The 17,427-nt window shown below is 47.7% G+C and overlaps 1 protein-coding gene across 7 annotated transcripts in view; it reads left to right on the forward strand.

Annotated features, from left to right (window-relative positions):
• Positions 1-16,905, forward strand: part of RASGRP2 (RAS guanyl releasing protein 2) — a 28,643-nt gene extending 11,738 nt beyond the window's left edge. For all 7 annotated transcript variants that reach the window (XM_089483782.1, XM_089483788.1, XM_089483783.1 and 4 more), the window contains 11 exons: positions 646-819; positions 2,673-2,789; positions 3,982-4,263; positions 5,920-5,997; positions 7,574-7,696; positions 7,911-8,026; positions 10,095-10,236; positions 10,735-10,771; positions 11,780-11,938; positions 14,772-14,850; positions 16,518-16,905. In XM_089483782.1, coding sequence (XP_089339908.1) covers positions 646-819; positions 2,673-2,789; positions 3,982-4,263; positions 5,920-5,997; positions 7,574-7,696; positions 7,911-8,026; positions 10,095-10,236; positions 10,735-10,771; positions 11,780-11,938; positions 14,772-14,830 — 1,287 coding nt within the window. In that variant the 3' untranslated portion in view covers positions 14,831-14,850; positions 16,518-16,905. The remainder of the gene's footprint in view (positions 1-645; positions 820-2,672; positions 2,790-3,981; positions 4,264-5,919; positions 5,998-7,573; positions 7,697-7,910; positions 8,027-10,094; positions 10,237-10,734; positions 10,772-11,779; positions 11,939-14,771; positions 14,851-16,517) is intronic.
• The last annotated feature ends 522 nt before the right edge of the window (positions 16,906-17,427 follow it).

The raw sequence follows: 17,427 nt of genomic DNA on the forward strand, positions 1-17,427 counted from the left end.
TCTCAAGTCACATCAAGCTTTCCTTTTTGGAATATACGGTATAGTGGACCCTTGGTACCTGCTGAGGTTTGTTTCCAGGACCTCTCTGGATGCCAACTGTCCCATTAAATACAGTGGCATAGTCAAATGGTATCCCATACACACACACACACACACACACTAGTGTAGTGAAATGATGTCCCTTATACAAGATGACAAAATCAAGCTTTGATTTTTGGAATATACAACGGACCCTGGGTATCCACTGAGGTTCGGTTCCAAGACCTCTATGGATACAAAAAACCATGGATGCTCAAGTCCCATTAAATACAGTGGCATAGTCAAATATTGTCCCTTATATAAAATGGCAAAACCAAAGTATAAAATGGCAAAATCAAGGTTTGTGATATGGAATTTATATTTTTTTTTGGGGGGGGGGGAATGTTTTCAAGTCATGGGTGCTTGAATCCGTGGATACAGAGGGCCAACTGTAATGCACACATTGCATTTTGTGGCACCGTCCAGTTCTCATTCCCACAGATGGGAAGTCCACTTAGGGAGACTCAAGACATTGAGTGTCCACCAGGATTCAGGCCGACGATAACACTGACCACTTTCTTTTTCCGCCACCAGTCTAAGTATCTTCCTTCCTTCTTGCGTCCCCAGTTCCAGGACTACCACAGTTTTGTCACGCACGGGTGCACCGTGGACAACCCCATCCTGGAGCGGTTCATCACCCTCTTCAACAGCGTCTCCCAATGGGTGCAGCTGATGGTGCTGAGCAAGCCCACAGCGCAGCAAAGGGCCCAGGTCATCACCCGGTTCGTCATGGTGGCCCAGGTGAGGAGACCGGGGACGATGGGTTGGACGCCCAGGTGTTCCGCATCCCTTTGGGTCCTCTGGCTTTTGGGGATGCTGTGATGATGCCTTCTTCCATGGAGGCTCAAGTCCCATTAGATACAATGGCATAGTCAAATGGTGTCTCTTATATAAAATGGCAAAATCAAGGATATATATATATATATATATATATATATATATATATATATGAATGAGAGACTATTTTCAAGCCGTGGATGCTTGTTTCAGTGGATAAAGAATCGGTGGATACAGAGCTCCATCTGTAATTGCAAAACTAAAAATGATATCGATAATGGTTATTATTATTGTTATTGTTATTATTAATTTGTTACTGTGTGACTTCAAGTCATTTTCGACTTAGGAATAATAATAATAATAATAATAATAATAATAATAATAATAATAATAATTTTTATTTACGTACCATCTCTCCTGCAGGATCAAGGTGGCTCACAATAATGGATAAAATACAATCTAAAACGCAGTGTATATTAAAATACGTTCCATCAATTCCCTCCACACTATATTATAATAAAACAATTAAAACAATTAAATCGTGAGGTTTCCGTGGCAAGGTCCGTTCAGAGCAGGTTTGTGATGGCTGTCCTCTGAGGCCGAGAGAGTGCGACTTGCCCAAGTGGTTTCCGTGGCCGAGCTGGGATTCAAACCTAGGTCCTAGTCCAACATTCAAACTACTATGCTGTGTGGACAATATCCTTTTTAATTGCAGTGGTTTTTAATCTGCAATTCCTGTTGATGGAGCCCAGAATCGCGTTGGCCCTTTTGGCCGCTGCGTCACACCGCTGGCTCACGTTGCGGCCTCCCCGACCTCCCTTAATGGGTCTACTTTGTGGTTTTCTCTTACTATTTGGCAGCGCCTTCTTCTCCTCCTCCTCTGCCGCCTCTCCAAATGACTCCGAATTTTACCTTGCCGCTGCTTATAAGGCTAATAATGAGCTCGGCTGACCGGCTGGGAGGCAGCTATATAAATCAAACCCCTTTCATTTTGCTTGTCCCCGACGGGCGGCGAGAAGTTCAGAGCATCCTTTTTTCTCCCCGGGTTGCTTTCCTTCGAAAGGCGAAGGGGGAGAAAAAAGAGAGCCGGCTCGATAAAAATCTATTTATACATTCATAGATCAAGGCGGAATTGCAAAAAGGATATTCCTTGCCAGGCAAAAAGGAAAAACGAATCGATGTCGCTTGCTTTGCATTTTCCTCCATTCGTCCTCTTTTGTTCGTAGAGATCGCATGCGTTTTTATGGCGGTTGTTTCAGATTTAGACTTTCGAGTTCCCAAGAGGTTGCTTCTCTTTTATGGGTCCGAATCTTGACCCGCATTTTTTATTTGCAGAATGCACAGAAAAGAAAGCCGCACACGCGTCCAAATCTTCCAAAAAAGGTTGTGAGGGCATTTGTGCGTTTTGCAACGCATTTACTTTTTGCGTCTTCATTTCGCGGACTTTTTCCGGCAGCGTTTGCACTCCAGCGGCAACAGCCGTTTTGGTTTTATTCATATGCTTACAAGACATCTATACTATAGAGATAAGGCAGTTTGATACCACTTGAAGTCCTGTTGCTCCACGGCATTTAAAGTGGTATCAGACTGCTTTATTTCTGCAGTGTAGACATACTCACGTCTGGAAAAGAGTACAGTCCCTTGGCCCCAAATTCATGGTTTTACTGGATATGTGCATGGACTCACATGTGTCTCTTTCTTACCACCATCACTTTGCTTTGCTGTCCCCATTGCCCCTGGCAAGGGGTTGGTCTGGATGACCCTTGGGGATCCCTTCCATCTCTACGAACTGACCGTCCATTTGCCTGTGCTTCCAGAGGTTGCTCCAGCTGCAGAACTTCAACACGTTGATGGCCGTCGTAGGCGGTCTCGGCCACAGCTCCATCTCCCGCCTTAAGGAGACCCACAGTTTCGTGAGCCCAGAGACCACGAAGGTAAGTGGTGCAATTGCCTTAGCTTGATCCATAGCTGCGGATGGGGCAGTTATGGGGGTTGCATAGCAGGGGAAAACCCTGATTCAACCTCTGCCATCCCATTTCCCCGGATGCTTTAAAATGTCCCGGTTCCCCTTTCCTCCTCCCGCTTTCCCCCTTTCCGTCCTTGGCTTACTTCAATTGCTGCAGACTGAGTCCAGAGTGCGAAAGTTGTAACTCAGTAGATATGGGCAAAAAGCAAACTGCGGCACCCTCTCCTAGCTTTCTAGTCTTCTTACTCATTAATAACGTTTGCCGTCTTGACCACACTCTGATGTTGCTTGGTTTGCATCGGTGAAATGTCGGAGAGCATGGGTTTGGAGTTTAGGTACGGTTCTTCGAGGGCCCAGTCCTACCTTTGGGGTTTTTGGGGGGGGGGGGGTCATGAATGGTTCAGTTGTAAGTTGCAAGCCACAAGTCCTCATGAGCAGAGCTAGGTTTTGACAGAGGGGGGTGCAGTGCTTTGTGCTTTGGAACGCGACTCTGGGGACCAGGGTTTGAATCCCCACTTAGTCATGGAAACCCAGTGGGTAACCAGTCCCACGCTCTCAGCCCCAGAAAACCCTGCGGTAGGGTTGCCTTCAGCCGGAAATGGCCCAAAGGCACATAACATCATTTCGACAAGTTCTTAATATCTAACCCAAAGCTTGGCTGATGGAGCTTAGGAAGTATAGCGTTAGACGATGGCTCTGGAGACCAGGGTTCAAATCCTAGCTCTGCATGGAAACCCGCTGGGAAATCCAATGAGCCACACTCTCTCAGCCGCAGAGGATGGCAACAGCAAACCCCCTCCGAAGAAACATGCCAAGAAAACTCCATGGTGGGTTTTCCTTAGAGTCGTCGTGAGTCGGAAACATCTTGAAGCCACACAACAACAACAAAATGACAACAACAACAACATTCTCGTAGGGGGTACCTAATTTCTCGAGAGTGTGCCTCTTATTCCTCTCCTTTCCTTTTGCTTTTCCCTTCCCTTTGCATTGCTTTGTGATTTGTCCTCCAGACTGACTTTACTGAGCAGAGGAGGGATAAGCCTCCCTATAACCGGAGGAAGGCAGGATATAGATAAATATAATAATAACAACAACAACAACAACAACAACAATATCATAAGTCCTGGGAGTGCCTTTCAACACTAGCTCTCTCTTTTCAGGTGTGGGAGTCTCTCCTCGAATTGCTCAGCTCAGCCGGGAACTACAGCCGCTACCGGCGGCGCTTTGCCGAGTGCGTGGGCTTCAAGTTCCCCATCCTGGGGGTCCACCTGAAGGACTTGGTGGCCGTCCATGTGGCCCTTCCGGACTGGCTGGACCGGGCCCATACCTGTCTCAACGGGAACAAGATGCAGCAGCTCTTCATCATCCTGAGCGAGCTGGCCATGGTGCAAAGCATCCGTCCGCCCTTCGAGGCCAACCCCGACCTCCTCAACTTGCTCATGGTAAGAGGCGTCATGCTCATCTGCAACGGATGTGCGCACCAGCCGTCCAGTCTTGGAAACATTGGAATCCCCAATTACATACTCTATAGTCTATAAATACACACACACACACACACACACACACACACACACACACTGCACCCACGTTATACGCGGGTGCATTTTACGCGGCTTCCAGCATATGCTGTAAGCCGCGACGAAAGGGAGGCGAGTGCCAGAAGGAAACAATGGTGCATGCTCCCATGGCATGCGCCCTGCACGCTGCCACTGTATTGAGCATCTGTGTTTTTCCCTTACGCAGGGAGGCCGGAACGGATCCCCCACGTGAGGGAAGGGCGGACTGTAGATAGATATATATATAGGAATTAACTCTATAGTCAACATCCACCAAAAGTTAACCATAGAATTGCGCTAGAGGATTTACAAATGCCTAGAGAAGTGTTCTCTCTAGGAATCTCTATGTTTTCCAAAGCAACTCTATGGTCAACGTCCACCAAAAGAGAACCATAGAGTTGCACCGGAGGACCTACAAATGCCTAGAGAAGTGTTTAATCTGTAGGTTCTCCAGTGCAACTCTATAGTCGACATCCGCCGAACGTTAACCGTAGAATTGTGTTCTCTAGGAGTTGTTTTCTGATAGAAGCGTTTCCTCTAGGAATTTCTAGGTCCTCCGTTGGGACTCTATGGTCAAGTCGCGCTGGAGGACCTAGAGATTCCTTGGGAAGATATCACTCAAATCCGCCAAAGCCAACGTCGCAATTGCAGAGGGATGACCCCAGACTGAAAAGTGGGCATGGCGGGTATACTTGGCAAGTGGCAAAAGTGCGAGGGTTGTCATGGAATGCTGTTCCGACTTCGGAAGGGGAGTTGGTGCGCGAAAAAATAATTTCATGGGTGGGATGGAGAGTTAGATGAAAAGGGAGAAAAGAGAGGAACACAGTGGGAGGAGAGAATGTGTGAAGTTGGCAAGCGGAGGATGAAACGCAGAGGAATTTGCAAGGCTTCGGAGTGCGACGTCTGGGCCAGGCAGGGCAAACTGCGGACGGAAAAAGGATGGGTTTCTAAAATAGATCTGTATTGGTCCAAGCCGATCTGTGACGCATCGGTTTCGGGCAGTTTGTTCTTTTGTTTGCCATTCTCGCCTGCTTCAGCCATCGAACTCACTAGGTTGCCCACCCCAGCCTACACAACAAGGCTGGACAATAGCACACTCTGCAGCTGCTTTTTCCTATGTAAAAAGACTTTAATTCTAGGCAGCAAAGGATGAGTCTCCTGAAAAAAAGGAGATCCGGGTTTGATTTCCTATTCCAAAGCAGACCCAGACCCAAACCCAAACATTGATTTTATGAATTCTTTTACCAGCCCTCATAACAGTTGGGAGAAGAACCCAGACCAGGGTTCGAATCTCCACTCAGCCATGAAACCCATTGGGTAACCATGGGCAAGTCACACTTTCTCAGCCTCAAGTGAAGGCCATAGCAAAGCTCCTCTGGACCAAATCCTGCTGAGAAAACCCCATGATATGGTCGCCTTAGGGTCGCTGTACGTTGGAAATGTAGGCACACGATAGCAATGACAACCCTCCCATCCATCACACTGCCTTTGCAAGGAGATGCTGGGTTTCTGTCCCTCTGACTTGGTTGTCTTTCTTTGCAGGTCTCCCTGGATCAGTACCAGACCGAAGAGGAGATCTACCAGCTCTCCCTTCAACGGGAACCCCGCAACAAGTCCACGGTAAGCGCGCATGTCTTCCCCACATCGCCAGCACTCCGCAATCCATAGACAACAGGACAAGGCGGAAAGCCAAATCCAAGAGCTGTCTTTTAAACATAGGAAGGGACGTAACGTGGAAGATGGAGTTTGTTTCCGGTTGCTCCAAAGGATAAGGCTTGGATTTAAATTCCAAGAAGGGAGATCCTTGCAAGCTGAGTCTCCCTTATCAGCAATGCTTGGCACCAGAAGTGTTTCGGGTTTTGGAGTACCTGCATTGCATTGTTGCTGCTGCATGCCTTCAAGTTATTTGGTGACCCTAAAGGCAACCTTTAATGGGGGTTTTCTTGGCACGTCTCTTCAGAGGGGTTTGCCATCCTCTGAGGCTGAGAGAGTGTGACCTTGCCCAAGGTTGCATAGTGGTTTTTTATGCCCTGGTCATAGTCTAGCGTTCAAGCCACAATGCCATACCGGATTTCATACACAGGCATAATGAGATATCTTGTGCTATGCTTTGAGCGTTGGACCAGGACTCTGGAAGACTATGGTTTGAATCACCAGCTTGACAATGGAAACCCACTGGGTGCCCTTGGGCAAGAAGTCACACTCTTTCAGCCTCAGGGGAAAGCCATGGCGAACCTCCTCCAAACATCTTTTCCCAAGAAAACCCTGTTATAGAATTGCTATGAGTCTAAGTGACTTGACTTTGCATTACCCTTTTGGAAACATGGTAGGGAATAGCAGCAGCGAGTTACTTTGCCAAACCCTATAATAACGAATGAGGATGACTTTAAGAGAGCAATTTCCCATCCTTTGCAGGAGGGAGTGTTGGGTCTTAACTTATCCTTTCTTCCCAGACTGTCCTGTGGCTTCCTCCCTTGGGGTCCCATTTCCTATAGAACAAGAGCAAAGCAGTTGGCCGGATGAAACTGTGCATTTGTGATCCAATTCCTTTGCTTCTCCTCCAACTCCTCAGTTTCTCCTCCTTTTCCTCTCATCTCATCACCCTCTTTGCTTTCCCAGCTTCCGATATTGGCATACCAAAATGGGTGCCCTTGGGCAAGTCACACTCTCTCAGCCTCAGGGGAAGGCCAGGGCAAACCTCCTCTGAAGAAACCTTGCTAAGAAGTGATAGCTAATGCAGTACCATCCGAACAGTGAGACCTTTAGTGTGCCAACCAGAATGCACAATTCCATGTTGCAAGCTTTCCAAGTCTCACTGGCTTCTTCTTCCTCAGTCAAAGAGGAGAAAGGAATTGAAGATGTTAGTCATAAGGCCTGCATTTTCTGTTTCTGGTCTTAGTTCAGATGGTAGGGAGGGCTACCTGCAGGATGGCACCTCCACCTTTGGCCGTGGTAGGTTTGCAAATGGGCATTCAATTAAATTAACATTACATTTCCTTGACTTTGAAAATCTACCAGTGACCCTAGATGTCCTTTAAGAAATGGTAGGTTCACCTCAGGGTTGCCATGTGTCAGAAACGACTTGAAGATGTGCAACAAGAAACAACAGCATGGCCAAGTCACCAGTCTTTCAGGGCTCTTCCAGGACGATCCAAAGAAGCATGCATTTACATAGGGTGACGTTCCTCTTTTGCAGCCTTCCAGCCCCACATCGTCCACCCCGCCTCCGCAGCCTGTGATGATGGAAGAGTGGGCATCGGTGCCCAAACCGAAGCCGGACCAGGCGGTGGTGCGCAAACACATTGAAAAGATGGTGGAGGTAGGAGAGATTGCATGCACATGCGGGGGACTCTTATAGAAGATGCATTTGGAAGAGGCCTGGGATGCGATTCATATGGCTATTGGTTGTTGGATTCCAGTTCCCAGCAACCCCAGGAAGCATAGTCAATGCCGAGGAATGCTGGGAGCTGCAATGCAGAAGCACATCTGGAAAGGCTGCAGGATTCATCCCCTTTCTTGTTTTTTTTCCCCAGTCCGTCTTCCGAAACTTTGACGTGGACGGCGATGGACACATTTCGCAGGAAGAGTTCAACATCATCCGGAATAACTTCCCGTACCTCTGCAAATTCGGAGACCTGGACGAGAACCAGTGAGTTGGGTTCCCAAGCAGGATCACACTCTCTCAGCCTCAGGGGAAGACCTAGTCTGGACAGCTCTTGCCAAGAAAACCCCATCATAGCTTTGCCTTATGGCGGTGGTTCCCAAACTTTGGTCCTCCAGGTTTTTTGGACTTCAGTTCCCAGTAGCCCTAGCCAGCTTGGCCGACAGTATGGAATCCTGGGAGCTGAAGCCCAAATCGTCTGGAGGACCAAAGTTTGGGAACCGCGGCCTTAAGGTCTCCGCAACCCAGAAGGCAGACGACAACAAAACCGAGGAGGCTGGACTAGGTGGCCCTCGGGAGCCCTTTCTGCGATTATGAGAATTTCGGACACATTGGAAAGCGTGCGTCTTTCTTAGAGAGAGAGAGAGCGGAGAGAAGGAAATGTGGGAGTGGACGGCATGTTCTTTTAGCAGGCTGGGGGAAGCCAAGCCAAATATTTCAGGGCATCATCCATCTCCCGGGGAGTGAACCCAGGACTCCTGGCACCCGGCCCACTCGCCCTTTGCATCTAGCTGCGCCTCTCGCTCAGAGATCTGGTGCAACCGCTTTGGACTCTTGAGTTTCCCTTCCCAGGCATCAAGTGGCCTGAGAAACGTGCCTTATTTGGTGACCGCCTGGCTTGGCTGCATGCAAAAACCTCCTCGCAGCTGCCTTCGATGCAAAGGCTGCAATCTTCTGTTTTGTAACCAAAGCACTGGGGTTTCCCCCTTATGAGTCGTGTTGGTTTCCGTTAGTTGCTGCTCCACCCTCAAACTGTGTGGGAACCAAGAGGATCTTGGTCTGATCCCTTGAAGCATTTGATCATCTAAGCCAGTGGTTCCCAAACTTTGGTCCTCCAGGTGTTTGGATTTCGGTTCCCAGAAGCCCCAGACAGCTTGGCCAACAGTTTCGAATTATGGAGCTAAAATCCAAAACATCTCGAAGACCAAAGTTTGGGAAGCACTGTTCTAAGTTCATTCGATCTTCTAAGTTCATTTGATCTTCTAAGCCAGTGGTTCCCAAACTTTGGTCCTCCAGGGGTTTTGGACTTCGATTCCCAGAAGCCCCAGCCAGCTTGACCAACAGTGTGGAATTCTGGGAGCTGAAGGCCAAAACATCTGGAGAGGCAGACTATATCTGAGCATGGCATTTCCATTTAGTGATCATGTCAGAACTTGGAAAATTTCCATTTTTGGACTGCTGTGACTAGTGCCTCCACTCCAACCAGCCATGGATCATGAGGATTTTGGGAGTTGCAATCCAAAAAAGAAGCATTTTACCAACTCTGTCACAGCTGATGGCAAAAGCTTGCGTAGGCAGAGCTGGAGATGCTGGGAGAATTTTTGCTTGGGTCTGCGTTTTCGAATGAACTGACCTAATTATCGACACGAGGGGAGAATAAGAGCGGAGGCAGGAAACGGTGCCCGGATTTATCTCCCTTCCATACGGAGACTGTGCCATTTATGTTCCTGTAATTACTTTCTGAGCGCGGTTTTATTTTAAGACTCTTCGGCAAAGCCACTCCGAGGGCCTCTGGAGCATCCTAAAATGTCGGAGATGAGGGTTTTTTATCTAAATAAATAAACGAATGACTAAACTGGAGCGCCTCAGCTGCTAAGTAGAAATGGATTGCAGCGGCGACTGGGTTGGGCATCTCGACTTTTTGCGGCACAGCTGTCGGTTCGGCAAATGTATCCGACCTCCTTTCCCAGTTTGGCAAGGGCAGTTTCAGATTAATCCTCTGCCATCCCACTTTTCCATCCGCTTTTGAAACGTCCTGGTTTCTCTTTCTTCCTCCCACTTCGCCCCTTTCTCCGCAACTTGCTCCAATTGCTGCAAACTGAGATGCAAAAACAGTCTGCATTAAATGAATTCAGCTGCAGAGAGAGGAAAGGAGGAGGCAGAAGCTTGCCCTTCCCGGGAGGCTCAGGCAAAAGCAAACTGCAGCAGCCTCTCCTAGCTTGCGTTGTGTGTTCTGGACAATACTATTGGCCAATGCCTCCAATGTTTTGCATGAGCTTTGTCCTGAATCCCAGCCGTCTCCTCGACCCTTTTAACGCACCTTTCTGCAACGCAGGGACGGCTGCATCAGTCGTGAGGAGATGATCTCCTATTTCATGAAGTCCAGCACGGAGCTCAACGGCAAGATGGGCTTCATCCACAGCTTCCACGAAACCACGTTCTTGCGCCCTGTCGCTTGTCGCCACTGCAAGGGTCTGGTAAGCCATTCATCCCCCGGTCTATATGTATGTATGTATGTATGTATGTATGTATGTATGTATTCACCAACAAGATTTTGTGTCTGAGTGTTTAATGTGACTTTTATTCCAAGCTGAACCGTCTGGCCCAGTTTTTGCCTAGTTTTGTTTTTGCATTGTGCAGCTTTCTGCTGAGGTTGCATCCAGAGTCACAGATGTGGGCAGCTGGGTGGGTACCTTTGTGTGGGTTTTTGTTGTTGCGGTATATTCTGGAATGAGAGACGCGGGTAAACAACCGAATCTGGACGAGCCCCAAGAAAACCCTTGCAAATCTCCGACAGACTTTGCAAAGGATCCCGTTCGCTTTTCCAGTGGCCACAAAACTGAAGGTGCAAGAGACAGAGTGTGTTTAGGGAGTTATATGTATAGAGCAGCAAACATTTTCTATACCAATACTCATACCCATCCATAGTGAAAATCTTTCTCTCTCTTTGTGTCTCTCATATTTCCTTCTTCCAGATCCTCGGACTCTACAAGCAAGGCCTCAAATGTCGAGGTACGTTTTTCGGGGAACAGGATTCAGGGATTAGTAGTGAGAAAGATGGTGTTCAGGCTTAATTTGCTCTAGGACCCATTTGTCTTTTTTACCCATCCATGGTCTCTCCTCCAGCGCCATATTTCAAATCAGCCGATTCTCCTACTTCACTGTGTCCAGGTTTCACAACAATACCTAGAAACTGGAAATGCAATGCCGCGGACAATCCTAACTTTAGTATTCAATGATATATATCCTGACACTTCAGGATCTTGTCTAGTGCATAGCTGCCCTTCCAACTCCTAGTCTTCTGATTTCTTGACTGCAGTCTCCATTCTGTGTAATGGTTGCTGGGGATTTGCAGTTTGCAGAGACGGCACCGAGAAGCCTCTGCCAAAGAACGCACCAAGCTACGCATGCCAGGTTTCTATAGGATGTAGCCATGGCAGGAATCATAGTGCTATATAGTTAGCCCTCCATGTCCATGGATTTTTTAACCCATGGATTCGAGCATCCTCGGCTTGAATCTATGGAAAACATCTGCATACCCAAAAGCAAAGCTTGATTTTGCTATTTGCTACAAGGGACACCATTTTACTATGCCATTGTACATAATGGGACTTGAGCATCCATGGAACCCCAGCAGATACCAAGGACCCACTGTATTTGTGTTGTGTGAAAGGGTCCCATGGGTGCCACATGCCAAGCTGCAAATCCACGGATACAGTAATCTGAAGCCATGAAAGTGGTATCAAAGTAATGTACAGTCGCCCCTCTGTTTTCGCAGACTTGGGATCCATGTCCCTCACTTATGTGCGAGTGACAAATTGAGGGGGATAAAATAGGGCATGCGCCTTCAGGCACCATGGGCACACACCGCCATACAAGCCAGTGGCTCTTGAATGTTGCAGTTTCGCGCAAAGGGGGGCCGGAACGGATCTCCCGCGAAAACGGAGGGGCGACTGTAGTTGTGTGGTATGGAAATACTTCAGAATGTGTGCTGTAACTGTCTCTGCTTTTGCCATCCAGCCTGCGGGGTGAGCTGCCACAAGCAGTGCAAGGACCTCCTTTCCGTCGAGTGCCGCAAGCGCACCAAGAGCGTCAGCCTCGATGGGCCTGCCAGTCTTCCTGCCCGCTCCTTCAGCTTCTCCTTGCCACGTCCGGGGAGGACCTCTCTCAAGCACACAGGTATGGCTTTTTGTGCCTTTGCATGATGCAGGGTTGTGATGTGGTGAGCATCACAAGGTGGGCAAAGGAATATCAACCTGGAGCATTCTGGCTGGCATTGACCCACCCAGATCCAGCTATTTTCTGCTGCTCCAGAGGCAGAAACATGAACCAAGGAATAGAAATTGCAAGGAGAGAAATTCTACCAGGAGAAAGATGGGGTATAAATTCAATATATTTAATAATAATAACCATGCTATCAAGAGTATTATTAAAGTGAAGACCGGTTTATATATATCATTTTAGCCATAGCGTTGTGTTGATTTATGGATACGGATGCTCAATCTCCTTTGGAGAGATCCTCGCGGGATATTTCCCAGCTTGTTTGGCCACTTGGGACGACATGCGCAAATGCGCTTATCTCATTCCTCCCGGATTGTTTATGAAAGTTTAAAAGCCTCAGTTGCAGGACAGATCTTGAAGGGGAACTTGGCCACAGTTTCCGGCGTTGCGAAAAAGTCTGTTTACGTTAATCTTCTTCTGCTTGACTCTTTGTTTCGAACCAGCGGCCGGTCCACAAGAGGCCATTTGTGCAATGTTTCCCATGGGAACCTTAAGTTTGTTTTCAGTCCATGTTTTTTCCCCTCTGAATTCTGAAATATTGATGAAACAGGTCTCCTCTGTTGAATCGTAGTGGCCTTTTCCTTAGCAACGTGCAGCTTCTATAATTGAGAGACAGCATGCTGGGATGTGTTTGGGTTGCGACTCCCATCATCCCAATGGGACAGCAGAAGATTAATCCCAACAGCCCCTGCCAAACCATTCATTCCCACTACCTTTTAAACTGGACTGCAAATCAGTTTGAACCGGTTTGAATGACCCTGGTTCTCACTTGGACCAAATTGCCAAAGCGGTTTGGTTAGGGGTGCAGACCCATGCGCAAGACCCATTTAACCCTTTTTGACACTGATTTTTCCCCGCGGCTTTTTGGATAAATCGATTCCGCGCAAGTGTGAATCAGATGCAGATCGGAATCGATTTAAATTTGCCCTTCAGCCGGCCGCAGTGTGTCCATTTTGAACCGATCGGTTTGTGAATGTGAACCACAAGTGGATTATTTTACAGAGGAAAAAATGCAACTGGGGCAAACATAGTGTGAACCACGCTCCGCTGTCGAATCGATCCATTGATTTGGATCGCAAACCGATTTATTTTTAAGTGGGAACGAGGCCCAGGACATTTGGAAGGTATGCCCTTTTAGGGCTTTGCAAGGCAGAGCAACAATTGCTTGTGGATTTGCAGATGCATAGTTTTCTGTAACACTCGCTCCACCCAATTGGGGTTGTTTTCGGTCTCTGTACAAAGTGCCTAAGATCACACAAGCTGTGTTTTGCACATCCACACCCGAAGCCCGGTTCCTCCTGTCCCGGAAACCCGCTTCCCTTCCAGATAACAGCCCTCCCCAGCTTGGCTTCCTGCTTGCTTTCTTTTGGGCGGATGCTTACCAACAGGTGCTTCCTGCAGCCGCCACTCCCCCACTATTTTCGGTGGGAGGGGGATCGCGCTTCATTTTTTTGGGGGGGGGCTCATGCAAGATCTCACCATCCTTGTCAAGATTGCTGCAACGCTAGGTGGCAGTGCTGGTGCAGGGATTTGAAGACTGGCTGGTGTTTCGCACTTGTGCACAAGACCGGCCGGTGTTGCACTATTGTGCACTATTACCCACTTGTGGTTCACATTGACGGATTAATTTGACCCATTCCGGCTGTCCGAAGGGCAAATTTAAATCGATTCCGATCCGCATCTGGTTCACACACTTGTGTGGAATAGATTTATCCCAAAAGATGTGGGGGGGAAATCAGCGTCAAAAAACGCAGGTTAAATGGGTCTGGCACATGCCCCCCCCTCCAAGAGACGTATCTTGGGACGTCTCTTTAATATTTCCAGGGGTTTTGGCTGGGAATCCACTTTCCAGGATCTCTGCATCCTCCATCTTACCCTGCGCCACAAATCCCAATGCAAACTTTAAGTCTTGATGCAACCAAGGGTACCTTTGCAGAAAGTGATGCAACATCTCCCTCTGGTGTTCTCCATCGTTTCATTTTACGGAGTCAAGGATGCATCATCACACCGCAGTTGTTGCTCTCTCTGTTGTTTGCTTCTAGCAGATTGGGAAACGGGCGAGCTGTTATCTTTCCTGGAACAGCTTTTCGCCCTTTTTACAGTTTTGCGTGGCGAGATGCGACAGAAAGGAGACGAGATCCAAACTTGGCGATCCTTTCCTGCAGCAACAAAGAGAGAACGTTTCAGCCATGCATGTGCAGCGCCTTTATCTGGCCACATCGTTGTGCAAAGTATACCGGAAGGAGTGGAAGAAATCATTGGAAACTAATAATAATAATAATAATAATAATATAAAATGCAATTCAATTAATAAATAAAGGACCCAAAAGGTCAGATGTGTGTGTTTCTGTGGTTTGGAAAGAGACAGTTTTTCATTTGGCCAAGCTAGTCTAGTTCACGTTTTGGACCCAGCGTAGAACTATAGACAGGGACCATGACAAAATTTGGGCACTTCTTCCCGAAATAAGAAATTCTGACCCACTGCATGAAATTTGCTTTCATCGCCTTTTTTAAACCATTACAGTCACTTAAAACTTAAAAAATGGGATTGCTTTGCGTATTCCTGCATATTAGGAATGGCCCTTGTGGTCTCTTTCAACGCTATGATTCTGTGATACTGCCCTTTGGAGAAACTGTGTCTCTCTCTGTGTGTGTCGTCTATGTTTCTTTCCCTTTTGCAATCAGTTTATGGTGCTCCTTTTGCAATGCATGTTCAATTTGGTTCTTGCAGAAATCCAGGAGGAAGACACGCAGGCGGTGGAAGACGGGGTCTTTGACGTCCACCTATGAGGTTGATCCCGAGGAATCAGGTGATCCTTGCAGAGGAGTCCCGTTCTGGAAAATAGTTTAATTCCCAGTGCTCCAAAAGGGTTCTTTGGGTGCAAAACACAGGCGCATGTTGCTGCTATCGGATCGGCTTTATTGGTGTTCAGTGATGCAGCGGAGGGTCCTCAGCAGAGAAGGATCCCATGCATCCTTTCACAAACAATGGTAACATCGGTCCTCTAAACCAGCGGTTCCCAAACTTTAATCCTCGGGATGTTTTGGACGTCAGTGCCCAGGATCCCTGAGTGTTGGGGCTTCTGGGAGTTGAAGTCCCAAACACCTTGGAGGACAAAAGTTTGGGAATCACTTAATAAATAATTCACTTAAGGTTGGTGTTGCCCCAACGCAATAATTCATAGGCTTCCTGGCACACACCCCAGCTGCCCCTCTTGGTCAGCCAAGCCATCTTTGCAATGGTGGGTGTTGGGTACTACCTTGCCCAGCATCCCCTTTTGGGTCTGGTAGGCAGAGTTGGGACGCCGGGGGATTTTGGGATGGACAACAAGTGACCACTCCACTGAGTGGTCACTTCTGAGATGTCACCTGGTGTGGTCCATGCTCTCTGTACCTCTATAGTGATGTCCCAATTCTACCCAGATTATTCCTGGCTGCCAATCCCATTCTCCATGGCTGGCTATGGAATTGTACCCACGAGGGTCACATTGGTGGAAGATGGATCCCCAAGGGTTATGTAGTGCCGAAGCAAATTAAACCAAAGCACACAAGCGTAACCCATCGCCTACTACATAGCTATAAAAACACACTCCCTCGGAATGTCTTTGGAGATATTTAAACAGAAGCCATCTGTCGGGGGTGCTTTCATTGTGAATTCCTGCATGGCAGAAATGGGGTTAGATGGGATGACCCTTGGGAGTCTCTTCCAACTCTAGGATTCTGTGATTCTATGAACATAACTAATTTATTATTATGGTTCTCCATTTCTGCAACTTTTCCATCTTTGTTACATACGTCATCGAATCATAGAGTTCATAGAATCCTAGAGTTGGAAGAGACCCCAGGGACCATAAAGTCCAACCCCATTCTGACATGCAGAACTCTCAAAGCATCCCTGACAGATGGCCATCCATCCTCTGCTGAAAGACCTCCAAAGAAGGAGACTCCGCCATCCTCCGAGAGAGAGTCTTCCGCTGTCAACAGCTCTTACTATCAAGAAGTTCCTCCTAATGTTGAGGTGGAATCACTTTTAGCTTGCATCCATTGTCCCTTATCCTATTCTCTGGAGCAGCAGAAAAGAAACTTGCTCCATCCTCAATGTGAAACCCCTTGAAATACTTAAAAAGGGCTGTCGTATCACTTCTTAACCGTCCCTTCTCCAGGCGAAAAATACCCAGCTCCCTAAGTCTTTCCTCATAAGGTTTGGTCTCCAGACCCTTTGCCATTTTGAGTTGAGTTGGAAGAAACTACAAGGGCCAGCCTCTGTGCCATGCAGGAACACAGAATCAAAGCAAAGAATCAATTGTAGTGACACCACCCAATTGTCCACCATGATTCAATTCCAACATCCATGGTTGCTTCCTAGGGAATCCTAGGATTTGTAGCTGGGCGAGCCACCATCAGCTACATAGCTGATAGAGAATTCGGGTTGCAGTCGTCCATCAGGTGTGACCTGGGTTGCGTTTTGTCTTTGCAGAACCGTCTCCTCCCTTCTCCGCTGCCACCAACCCACCGGAAGACCCCTCAACCGTGTTCCAGTGACCTCACTGCCCTTCCAGAGGAATGCGTGTTTTTCAGGGGGCTTCGGAGCTGGGGATGGCTGGGCAACGCAGACAGATAAGACCCCCAAGACGACCGAGGAGGGAACCTTTTGTCTGCTCCGGAACATCTTTCTCCTGACCCCTGATCTTCCAAGGGCTGTTTCGTGGCAAATGTTTCCCTCGGTGGGGCCAGACGACCCACCCCAGCCCCATTGCAAGTGTCCCCCAATATGTATATTTGTACCAGGAACTGGATTCAACTGTGTAATAATAATAATAATAATAATTATAATTATAATTATAATAATAAAATCTGACACTTCCTCTCCCTGTAGGTTTCTCGGTCTGTTTTGCATCATGTTCTTCTCTGGGAATAATGGACTGGAAATATGGGAGCCAATGTGCATTGGTTTAAGAGTTGGGATAGGACTTTGGGAGACCAGGGTTCAAATCTCCACTCGGCCATGGATACCCATTGGGTGAACATGGGCAAGCATCCCTCTTTCAGCCTGAGGAAGGCAATGCCAATCCACCTCTGACTATAGATACATCCAGCCCTCCACATTTGCGTATTTGGCGTATTTGGTTATGTATGGATTTGATGAATACGGTCTCTCTAGGAATGTATAGGTCCTCCAGCACGATTTTGCTTGAAGCTGATCATAGAGTCACGCTTAGAGATTGCTAGAGTAGTATTATTCCAGGTTAATATATATATAATTAATTTGTGACTTGCCCAAGGTTACCCAGTGTGTTTCCATGGCCGAATGGGAATTCGAACCCTGTTCTCCAGATCCTTTGTCCAACACTCAAAACACTCTATGGTTCCATAATGTTAAATGATAT

The sequence above is a fragment of the Sceloporus occidentalis genome, unplaced genomic scaffold (genome assembly GCF_023333645.1).
Source record: "Sceloporus occidentalis isolate IW3139 unplaced genomic scaffold, rSceOcc1.0.p SCAF_20, whole genome shotgun sequence".
Classification (NCBI taxonomy): Eukaryota; Metazoa; Chordata; class Lepidosauria; order Squamata; family Phrynosomatidae; genus Sceloporus; species Sceloporus occidentalis.